Source organism: Petromyzon marinus, chromosome 37, assembly GCF_048934315.1.
Source record: "Petromyzon marinus isolate PM22_M1 ecotype Great Lakes invasive population chromosome 37, UKy_Petmar_22M1.pri1.0, whole genome shotgun sequence".
NCBI classification, from domain to species: Eukaryota; Metazoa; Chordata; class Hyperoartia; order Petromyzontiformes; family Petromyzontidae; genus Petromyzon; species Petromyzon marinus.
In genome coordinates, this window is record NC_133703.1 from 22,059,017 (window position 1) to 22,071,566 (window position 12,550).

The 12,550-nt window shown below is 44.0% G+C and overlaps 1 protein-coding gene across 1 annotated transcript in view; it reads right to left on the bottom strand.

The window, feature by feature from the left end:
• Positions 1–756: 756 nt before the first annotated feature.
• CAPN15 (calpain 15) overlaps positions 757–12,550 on the bottom strand; it is a 37,369-nt gene continuing 25,575 nt past the window's right edge. Inside the window, exons 11-13 of the mRNA XM_032967106.2 lie at positions 11,790–11,929; positions 9,880–10,058; positions 757–9,505 (exon numbers count right to left, since the gene is read on the bottom strand). Coding sequence (XP_032822997.2) covers positions 9,331–9,505; positions 9,880–10,058; positions 11,790–11,929 — 494 coding nt within the window. The 3' untranslated portion in view covers positions 757–9,330. The remainder of the gene's footprint in view (positions 9,506–9,879; positions 10,059–11,789; positions 11,930–12,550) is intronic.

Consider the following 12,550-nt stretch of genomic DNA (forward strand, 5'->3'; position numbering starts at 1 on the left):
TATTGTTGGTATACTTACAAACGCGCCACTCTATTAACCGAGCCAATGACGAGTATATTGCACTGAATCTTGAAACATCAGTTCGATTCCCAGGCACGGCTGACATCAATCAGAAGTGATCTCAGCTGGTCCTGGGCCACATCCTTTCACCGAAGTATGTCTAAATAACTCCCATGACTGATACAGCCCTTGAATTGAGACGGGGCTGACAATTATTATACTGCAGTACATTTTCATCCGTAAATCATTTTTGTTTCAATATTTCTTTTAAAGTGTGCGCGATGAAAAACCATCGGTCGAAAAGTCACGTGTTTTTATTGTTGTAAAAGCAGAGTTATTGATGAATGTGTTATTTGTCTTACTACTGTAGTGTGCACAACCACGTTCCAGTAACAAGGGCGATTATTTTGTTGGCGCTACGAAGTTGCAAAAACACCAAAACTGGGGCAGAACGTAGTGGAAGCCATGGCAATTAGAATCAAGAGTGGGATTGATCCGCTCTTGCAGACCCAGGCTAATTAAACTCCGCACATAGTTTGTCAATCCATCATCCACTGCTGGATGAAGGTCATCCACAAAAATCCCCAATCATTCACGGCCTTGCGATGTAACAATCCATATGTAGCGCCTGCACACCAGCTGATCTTGTTACTCCATCTCTTCGGCTGACAACCTCGTCTCGGACGTGACCTTAGCTGTCTCTCGATGCAATATCTGTCTCGGTGTTTGTTCCACGCAGGCGATTCCAAGCACGTGTGTCAATAGGAAAGTTTTATTTGCGTTTCACCTTTACAGACTTACATTTACAGGCAATATGTTTGGAATAGACAATGATCTCTCTTTACAGAAAATGTACACCATCACCATATTTTCTCACAGACTTAAAAAAAAAACATTCATTGCAATAATTTCATTAACACTCCTATACTCTTTTGTCTTTTCTCTCATACATTTTACATAAGGCATGTCTTTAAACTTTTTCAGACATACAACAAGCAACATATTGAAAGTGGCACCATGTGCACACTCTCTCCCAACGGGACGGCTGCGGCTTCTGCGCGAGTTAACAATGGCACCTCTCATCACGAAACGACGAAGCAGCTGCGCCAAAGATCAGCTGCTCCAAATGAGTAAGCCCGGTCGCTTTTCTACTGTGCGTACGACAGAACGAAGCAAACGCGGTGCTAATGAGTTTGCAACGTCCTCCCAAGCAAAATGAATGTTGTATTGGCTATTACAAAATGCATTAACTTTATTGAAGCAATGGGGGTAATAACATTTAAATGCATTTCCGTTTGTTTTTCCATATTACAAAAAAAGCGTTTCAGCATTTTAGTGCTTGATAACGTAAGGCCGGAAGGCCAGATTGTAAGTTGATGATCACGGGAAGTTATGATGAATTGTATTTCTATATGTTGCGACATATGCTCCTGGCTGCTCCAGTGAGATAAATCGCGTAAGATATCCTATCCAAGCACGCAGCACGACATGAGCTAAAACCCATCGAGAACGGCCAAGTTTCATTCGCTGCATGGCCAAAAAAAATTGTTGCAAATGGTAACAGATGGCAAAAATTATATTATCAGAACAGAGTCAAATTTCTAAGCGAGCCATGTTCTAAAATGTCGATTTAACCGCAGTTCACCGAAAGGACATATGAACGTTATCAACATTATTAAAGCCCGTGTGTTGGGCCCACCCATCCACCCACCTCCACAAGAAAAATTGTTGATTGTCCAAGCTTTATCAGCATTTGTATGCTCTTCACTTTCCCACCCCACTAGCGTTTGGTTTGTGCGCACGTGATAAACGTTGTTAACGTTTGAAATGACGCCTTAAGATTGTGTTATTGCATAACAGCAGTCGATTATCGGTATAATACTAAAAGACGAGACTCCATGTAGTAGTAGTAACAATGCGTGTTGAATGTAGGGCCAAGGTGACAGAGGAGAGGGACAATGCGAGTTGTAATCAATGATTCGTTCGACATATTTGCCTCATTTTGGTAGTAAAAATCATGACTGAAAATACAACCATGCCGACTCGTGTTTGAGACAACCGTTTTACTGGATAGGTTTTTATACAAAAGTGCTGTATTTGCTGGATAAACCATATTAGGGCGTAACATTTCATGGAAACAAAAAAACGTTAAAGTCACATTCTGTGGTTATTGTTTGGCAACGTCTGGTTCCTGTTTTTTTCCCCGTTTTGTAATGTTGCTTCACCACTTTTCAGACTAAGAATGTTTGTTTTCAAGGTTCGCATTTCTTGAACAAATAACTTCAAGTGGGGCGTTTTGTTAATTCAATGTTACATTACATGATGCGGGAATAATCACCTGACGAATCTCATATTTCACGCCTCTGTCAGCACGTGCAATAAAAGCAGTTACTTTGAAAATGTTTTACCGTTCCCGAAAGACGTGGAAATTTTTGCGAAATTGGGCCACGTGATGTCACCAGAGCCTTAAATACACTGGAGGATAACGCAAACAAGCGGTGTGCTCGCTTAAACTAATGCTGCCGAATAATATTGGTCTGGCGAGACAATCGACTGATGGGCTAAAAACACACAGTATCGACATTTGGAGTTTAGCTGGTGGGGTAGGGTTCATGCTGTTGATGCAGCACCAATAATCATTAATCGTTCGCAGAGAATGGTGGGCAATGTCAGATTGGGTAAACACCACCCAGTGCCCGATTCTCCTAGTAGCACAAATAGTAGCTGCACACGTGTGTAGTAGCTACTACACACGTGTGCAGCTACTACACACGTGTGCAGCTACTACACACGTGTGCAGCTACTACACACGTGTCCAGCTACTACACACGTGTGTGTGTAGTAGCTACACATGCTACGGGCCCCGCACTTTCAAGGGCCGCGCGCTAAATGCTTTCAAGCTATCAACTCCGGTTCAGTGATTCTGCACTTGCTCTATTACTATAGTACTATGCCGCCTTCAACTTTTATGGACGACGACTGAGTTTTTAAGGTTAGCGATTTGTCGTATTATCTGGCCGTATAGCGAATGAAAAAATACAATTACTTTACTATACAAGTAAAAAATGTAGAAGAAATGTTTAGGGCCCCTTTATAACATATGCTACAGGCCCCGCACTAGTTTAATCCGGCACTGACACCACCAGTCGCCTCACTGGAGTTGCTCATCGGCGGAGTGGGGGACACGCAAGCCCAACGCGAGCGCCCCCCCCCCCCCACACGCGAAGTGTGGCCACTCACTGGCATTGACACGTCTCGTGCAAGGGGCTTCTCAATCTGACATCGCGTGTGCACTCACTGTACGCATCAACACTGTTCCTGGACACGTGCGGTTAGAAGAGTGACAAAACTAAAACTGTGAACCGTTTTGCATACGTGGGACTCATCTGGCTGGGGTTTTTTTATCAAGAAGCCAGCTGCAATAGTATTACACTTCTGATCTCCGAGGGGAAAACAAAACTTACTGTATATATTTATTTTAAAGGTTTCCAAAATATTTTTGTTAAATAATTATGTCCTATGATTATTGTGGTTTCAGAGTTCACGTCTACCACATGCATCCATGATGTCAATGGACGCACTGCTACCGTAACCGTGACAGCGTGATGCTGGATTTTCTGTTTGCTTTAGATTCTCTGTGCCGCAATAGCAGCAGTAGCAGCCTAAACAACTCAAATGAATGGCATGACAACAAGTAACGAGGAAAAGTTTTACACTTTTCAGCTGTTTAACGGCTCACCAACACATGGCGCAAAGAGACGACGAAGCCAAGTTACCCCATGCACGAGTAAACTTGCAGCGACAACACACACACACGTACATTATACCTAGCGTAGAACTGTATCACTGGGAAAGGTTATGCATAGTGACGTTATCTGCATTATGGCATTTATAAAAATACAATGCTTTACCAGTATTTCTTTACAAGCGTCATTGCAATTCTACGGCAGATTCACATTGGGAAAGTGACATTGTTCAACCCGTCCGCGCAGCTTATCGCATGATGGTATAATAACCGGCAGCACCCTAAAAACCTTTAGAAAAATCTAGTGCTCGAGCTCTTTAAACAGTAGTTTGACAGAGGTTGTATAACAAAAAATATATATAAAACCAAAACAGTTAAATACAAATCAACTGGGCACTTGCTTTCCCACAATTAACAGTACACCAACACGTGTATAACCCATGCCATGCACCACGAATAATAATAAAGGTAATTCACAGCCCTTTGGCAATCCACTGCTGGATTGAGAGCCTACCCACCACCATGTGGAGGTTGACCATACTTCACCACGCTGGTCAGTGCAGGCTGGTGAAGATGGTGGGACCCCCAGGAATCGCTCACCATTGATTTTTTTTCTCTCCCGTGGTTGGGAATCGAACCTAAGCAACCAGAGGTTCGTCACAACTGATGGTCACTGAACCATGAGCCATTGTAATGGATGAAAAAAGATAACAAAAGTCTGTCACAGCTTCAGATATTATCCGATTGTCAGTTAACAGAAGGTAATTGTTTGATTACGGTAATAGTTTCGCGAAATTTAGTCCAGCTCCTTAAAACATTTTAATCTGGAGCCCTCTTATTACATATAGCATCGTATAAATGTTAATTATCAAAATACCCTTGGACACAATAAACAATGTGCAACACACATTAAATTAAGTGGCACTACGTTGGGTTGTTAAAAGCTGGTGCAACAATTATTTTGGACAGATGAACCCAACAGCCACAATAAAAAAAACCGCACCCCTCCCGCGAAGCATTTCCCTATGTGCATCATAAGCAGACAATGCATTGTCTAAGCTCTCACAAGCAGTAACCACGTTCGTGCAAAAGCCACCTCCAAATCCAGTTCAAAAGCTCAATCTGCACAACCCCCACTCCTGCCGTGGATGACGTCGCCGAGTAACGTCGCAGCAGAAATGTCACGTGAGCAGTGGTGTGCAACAGCTGGGAAACATGTTTTGTGTCAATTGCGCAAAGCAGTCTGGGTATTTACAACACAGGAATGCGACGCGATGTGCTGCTGCGTGATAAGCATCGTGGCAATCGAGTTTCTGGCGAAGATAAATGTCAAAACCAAATTAAGTTTGTAGTTTGGCGATAGGCAACTCGCGCAAAACGTGCATGTACAACTCTTAACTTAAAGCTTTCACGACTGCTGGAATTCATATTCTTTGGGTCTTTCGGTAAAGACACGTAGATAGGTTCAAAGAACATAACAAAAAACTTCGACATTTCGATCCCGACATCAGCATGACGAACGCTTGATCGAAACGTCGTAGCTTTTTATTTTCTTTGAACCCATCTACGTGACTTTACCGAAAGACCCAAAGAATAAGAATGTGTACAACTCAAATCATACGCTGGTCCCCGACACGCTCCGAATCGATACGGTTGGCTGTTCAATTGTGTTGATTCGGAGCCAACGATGAACACCAGCTTGAACGCGAGTACTGAAACCCTGTTTTACATTATGGGTCGTTAAAAGCGATGGGAGACACGTACGATGCTCTAAACGATGCGTACAGATATATCCGAGAGACTTATGCTATTTTGGCATCGAGGCATTACACCACTGAAGGTACAACGTGTACGTGCAACAGGGGAACGTCGCGGACAAGAGTTTCATTCGCTTCACGTTTTATACAAAAGTGCAGGTTAACCTTGAACCACCCTCACAAGCACTGCTGCTCCAAACTTGTATCAACAGCGAACAAAATTACCCATTCAACAAATCAATTCTGATGAAAGTGGCTTACCAGTAACATTTATTCGGGTACTTTCCCCCCAGCTTCGCGGATGATGGGAGAAACTCCGAAATTCAGCTCAACACAGTTTCAGGCTCCACGTCGAAGGCCCGCTTCTCATCAAGTCGCTTAAGTGACTGGCGTGAAGAGCTACAGCATGATGGGATCAAAACATTGAGAGAGCAAGACCTTGCAACACATGCCGAGGTGCAGTTAAAAAAATCTTCCCGTTCCTATTGAGGCCAACTAACACGCTGCCGGACTGCTCATGGGAGGTGGATTTTCGTCACGTCACTTGGCGCTCCTGCAACAACGCGCGTGGACGCCGCACGACGCACGGGAATTCAGATGCCGTGACATTTAACGGACACGGGGGCTCCCCCAACGATCGTCCGTGAGCCCCACGCTCTTCGACACCCGCTGACGTCACAGAGACGAAGCCGACAGATTCGGGAAACACGAACGAATCGCAAACGTAGGAATGTACACGCTGAATGCGTTCGAGAGATTTAAACAAAAACCGCACGCCTTAAAGAAAAAAAGTCTGAAGAGGCTGGTAGTTATATCATCATCGCCGATGAGATTAATCTGTTTCACATGAAAGCATAACGTTTTAAGTCTTCCAACGCCAAAGAGGGGAAAATCCCCAGCAAACAGGATAATTTTCGAACTTACAACTTAGCACTATTGCTGTACCGACAGGCTGGGAAATGCCGATTTATTACCTCGCAAACTTGACCTCACCCGTAAATATATTCCAAAGTGTCCAGAGCACCTGATTTCACTCCTCTCTTTTTCCCTTTTACCTTCACATTGAATACGAATGAAAACAACGGCCGTCTTGCCACCGCTTTGCAACCGCTTATGCGGCAGGCTCTCTCGTTGGCAGCCACCCCCAAACTATAACGCCGGTGGTTCTTCGCCTCTACTGGAGCCTTGTACCCCGTTGGTTTCCCAAGCGCTAAATAAAATGTACGTTAATAAACACATTGGGGTTGATGAAACAAAGCAGTACATCCCTTCTAAAAACCATCTGGCCATGTCTCGCACACCCTCCCAGGTTAAGAACCACCGCTCTACAGGGACACTGCACGAGCGAGCAATGATTTGAGATGTTACATTATTCAAGTTTACGTTGCTTCACCGGATAAGAACTCAAGATACCAGGACACAGTTTCTCCTTCGCAAGCCGTCATCTTTCTGGCTCACCAAAACGACACGAGCAAAAACAAGGTACAATTACCAAAATAATTAGCAACACCGTATCAAAACTAAAATATCACTTATCCCACCAGCCACTGTGCTTGATTCTCAATGTAGCACATTTTCAAATGGACAGCTAGTTGTGTGATAACCACCCCTTGATTATCCTTTGTAACACAATAACTGTACACACCACGCAGAGCATACCCCTGTGTACATTGACAACAATACGAATGGATACACAGCTACACCGAGATCAAGTGTCCATGGACGAGATGCAACACAGAACCAAATTACTGATTCACCACTTGTACAGTGTAAGCCCAGCCTCACATCTATACACAACCGAGCGTTGAAAAGTGAAGCACATGAGGGGAAATTGGTTGCCAATTACACGAGGCTCCCAGTCGGATATTATCTGCAAAGTGAGAGGGAATGTGGTTGACAATGGGACAGAGTGGTGAAATCTAAGATAAAATATCATTGTGAGATTTACAACATTACATAGACTCCAAAAACTGAGAAGCAAATACGATCAACTTCAAAACACACGTTTACAAGGGGTGAACCAACGTCTCAGAGCAAAAGTATATTTATGGGATAATTTGGGAGCCTTTTGCATAATTTCCTCTTTGTAACATCGCTATTGAAGTTGCATTATCGCATTTCATTTGATTCCAGAACTCCAAAATATCTACATGAACCCATTCGTTTAATCCACTGCTGGATGAGGGCCTCCCCATTCTGTGGGTTGTGGGGGTTTGTTCGACCACACTTCATCGTGCGGACCAAAGCGGGTTGAAGTATAGATGTGGGCACATTGGTTACGACATGCTGTGAGTGATGCGCTCACCAATACAAGGCACTATCCAGGCTCAACCCTGCTTCGCTTACATCTGACGAGAACGGGCACATTTCGGGCGATTTGTTCAAAGTAAAACATAATAAACATGCGAATGTCCCAGTGTTTTGCGCGTGTGTGCGTAAACGTTTTGAAATGCAGAAGCTGTAGGGCGGGGTTGATGAGTCACACAGAAATGCTCATGTGCACAGAGACTCCCAGGCTGCAGGGCTGTGAGATGACTGGTATATGACAGTAAAATCAAGGTGGTTGCCTGACACATTTGTACGACTATTTAAGCATTAATCCCCTTGCATGTGTAAATTTTCAATGGATGTTTTGAGTTCGGCCACTTTCAAAATACTCTCAAAGTGGCCCAACATTTCAATACGGGCTCATCATGAAAATCTAGGCTCAAAATGCAGCCTTCCCTGTGTCAACTATAACGAAGACATGTTTTTTTACTCTGCAGTGTGTCTGCTATCAAGGAGGGCCATTGACCACAAAACGTCATCCATCACATAATGCTCGTCTTTTACGTCAAGTGTTATTGACAAATGTGTTGGACTATTTGCTTCCTGGATAAAGGAGGTGCTCATTACTTTCCTAAACGTTTAAAATTAGTATGTATAATTTTCATCCGTTAATATTGAGTCTATTCCGACAGCTTCTGCCAAGAATATAAATTCAGCACAGCAACACAAGGCCGTCCTCGTGATTTTTTTGAATTTTTCAGCCAACTGCGCGTCGAATTACGCCTTGTGCCGTCTCGCAAATATTAAAGCCCAGTTGTTACTCGGGTAAATACAGCCGTTTCAGAACCTGTGGGGACATGGAAACGTGTAATCACCGACAGCACTCCCATTACAACGAAAATGCTACATTGAGAATCAAGTCTATTGTACCTACACATGACAAAAAAACATGGTAATACAATGGACACGTGGATTCCCTATTGATTCGAAGCCAAGCTAAAATGTTTCAAGCTCAGAAACCCCATCCCCCCCCCCACAAAAAAGGACATATCGTGATAGGTAGTTGGAATAGATGAAAATGCTGTTTTTAAAAAAGCATTTTCAAATACAGTAAATGGATGCACATCATTCAAAGTTAAATAGAATCTCTCAAAAATGTAATTACATTATATATACACACAAAACGCTGAGATGCATTTCACTGCAATATTCAGGTAATGTAATTAGAATTACTTTCCAGTGACTGCCTTTTTCAAATACGAACACGCCGTCTCTTCGAGACAGCAGCACCAATAAATACCATAACACTTGTAATGCCTCTTGGACACACACAAGTTAGTGGGGGTTGCCTGTAAAGTGGTATTTGGTGTTACGACTACTGAGGATTGCCATTCTGCCGACGTTTAGCAGGAACACACACGTAGGAGGGGGAGTCAGATATTTATCAAGTCATTCCCATGAGGATACGAAGGAGAGCAGCAATAAATCACGCGACAATCTGCAGCGGATGTAGCCCCTTTTGCGAGGGACAACCAGTCTGCGGTGTCGCCCAGCGTGGCGCTACAGAGGCCGGGGGGAGTGTAACCCCAGACCGGGTCCCAACTGAGGTTCGTGGTTGTGGCCCCGGGGACCCCAATCCCCGAGACCCGGCGATCCGGCTTTACGATGTTGTAGTCGGTGCGTGACCGAGAAGCCGCTGTTCGCCTCCAGCTGAGACAGGATCAGCAGCACCTGCCTGTTGGTGAACAAGCAGTGGACATCGTCAGTGACCTCCCGCCCATACTGATTTGAAATGGAGATTTAAAAAAAAGGCCATTCGGGAGTGCTCACAAAGTTCGTAAAATGTCGGTTATCATAAACTCCAGCAGCGGCGACCGTAGCAAATGAAGGTCAGAATATCACTGGTGCCGGTGTTGTTGCCGCCAATCACACCCTCGTCATATCACGCAAACTTCTTTCCACCACGTCACGCACCACCCATCCGACCCGTAGATCTTCCTCTCTTGGGGTCTCCACTCCTGCACAGCACCCAGCACGATGCGATGATCTTTAACAATCCCTGAATGATGACCGAACGAAGAGCTCGTCAAAGGAGACGTGCGTGCGTACCGGTTGAGCGGAGGCACGCTGTCGGCCGTCTTGAGCCCCCCGCGGGTGGACACAACGTTGAAGCTGTCGGAGCAGTCGCACACGACCTGCAGGTAGCGGTCAGGGTGTCGATTTTCCACCACCACGATGAGACCCGCCCAGCCTTGCGTCAGATAGTAGCACGACATGCCCTCCCGCGCCTGGGGAATTCCACCGGTCAGGTTTTAATTCTTGCGCGTCACAACGTTAAACAAACGTGCTGTTATGTTATGTCGTTACACTGCCAGATGAAAGCCCCCCCCACCACCCGCCTGGTCATAGAGGGCCCGTTTTGATCATGTGCAGGAGTGAGATGGATTACGACATAGCAGGGTCACGATAGATGGAGATGACGTGGGGAGGCCTCGTTCAGCAGCGAGTATAACATGGCCTGTGATGGCAATCGACTAAACAAATGCAATTCTCGTTTTCCTTTCCAAAAGCAGCGAAAAGAGCACTCAGAATAGAAGGCAGGAGATACAAAATTGTGCTCTTTTGTAGTCTCTTTAAGCACTATGCATTGCGATTAATTAACTTCTCAATGATAATTGTTTTTTTTACCCTTTTATCTGGCAACAAAACTGACACCTTTTTTACAAGGAGTCATGTTTACATTGACCACAATACCTGCAGTCGGAACGCAAACAAAAAACAACAACTCTGATAATGTATGTGGCACTGTCCTTGAAATTGATTGGTCCACACCCGAGACAGCTTTCTTTAGAGCCTCGTCTCACATGGTGTTGGACCAGAAGACGGCAAAAGGCGCACTACTCAAAGGTAATGCACCATCAGAGTATGAGAGCTCGGGGTAAGTATTTACACCATTGGAAACCTCATTTGCCAGTAACAAAATATGATATTTGTTTTTTTACCCTTTTATCTGGCAACAAAACTGACACCTTTTTTACAAGGAGTCATGTTTACATTGACCACAAAGCCTGCGGTCGGAACGCAAACAAAAAAACAACTCTGATCATGTATGCACCGTCCTTGAAATTGATTGGTCCACACCCGAGATGGCTTTCTTTAGAGCCTCGTCTCAAATGGTGTTGGACCAAAGACAATGCACCACAGTGCATACATTATCAGAGTTGTTGTTTTTTGTTTGCGTCCCGACCGAAGGTATTGTGGTCAATGTAAACATGACTCCTTGTAAAAAAGGTGTCAGTTTTGTTGCCAGATAAAAGGGTAAAAAAACAATATTTTGTTACTGGCAAATGAGGTTAACTTCTCAATGTTGCCTCATACAAAGACAAAAATATTCCGGAATATTAAAATCTTTTAAAAATACCATCGCGAATCCTCGGCATAACAAATGCTGATGCTTACGAAAAAGTGAGAGTATAGTAGAGGTTCCGATAAATGGTAATTTCATTTATAGGCCTCCACAAACGTGGAGGCCTATAAATGAAATTACCACTTACTATTATTGCAAATACGAGATTAAGTTGATCACAATCATAAAATTCACGACTTCAGCACACTCGGACAAATAAGCAACACCTTCGAACCTGATCGAATGCGATGAACATCATAGTGCTCGAAGATGGATGTTTTAAAATTAATAAGGGTAATGTGTAGGGGAACAAAAAACCTTTATCAGATGCCAAAAGGCCAACCCAAACCAAAAAATAAAATGATCACCATCATTAACACTGCACCCTCTCTGTACACCACTGCCAGCGCACAAGTCCCTTGCCATCTGCATAATTCACATCGTGACAAAACGGTTGAAACCGCATATTGCCATGGCAATCTGCCCCATCGGGCATAACAGGGCACCCCCCCCCATCGGTCGCCACGCTTTCGCTAACCGCGCGTGAATAAAAAAAGTGGGGGGCCCACTAGCCAACGCACCCACCCCTCCCCCCGACGTTCGTTCAGCTCACCTCATGGCATTGCCCCTTGCTGACGGCTAAATTAATAACGGCGCTGGCCAGCACGCTGGGGGGCAGCACCAGCTGCTCCACAAACACGGGCTTGGAGCTGTGCACGGCCAGGATGTAGCTGCAGGGACTCAGCAGCTTGCCTGCAAGTACGGACAGGATTGTTTTGAACACGTTGCGAGAGACATTTAAACCTCATTAGGATCCTCAAGTCGCCTGTCGTTTGTACCCCCCCCCCCCCCCCTCACAGATAAGTTATTACATACAAATGAAAGTTTTCCATTTGAACAACCTCGTGTACCGAACAGGCCTTCTTTGGTAATCGCTAACAGTACTTTGCCCCAAAAGTTTAAGGCTATATGGGGCATCTTAGTCTTTGTTGGGCTTAATGACTCTGATATTTGACAGTAACTATGTACAGTGTTTAAAAAGCTATTCTTACATCAATGTGAGTCATTGCATGGAGCTTGACATTAATTATGATTGTATAACATTGGCATTACATTGTATAATACCTTATTGTCATAATACCTGTAATAACAAAATAAAGTCCATCATGCATATCATTAAATAATTTACCTCTAGATTTCATGTACTAAGTACATTTTAAAAACATAACCTTGTGTTTTTCACCACGCTTTAAGCATTCTATTCATCGGCCTTTATTGGCAACAAAAACATCTATTTTCACAATCCATTTATTTTTACCAATTATCAAATACTTCACAGAGACACCAAAATATCCCTAAAATGGAGAAAGCAAA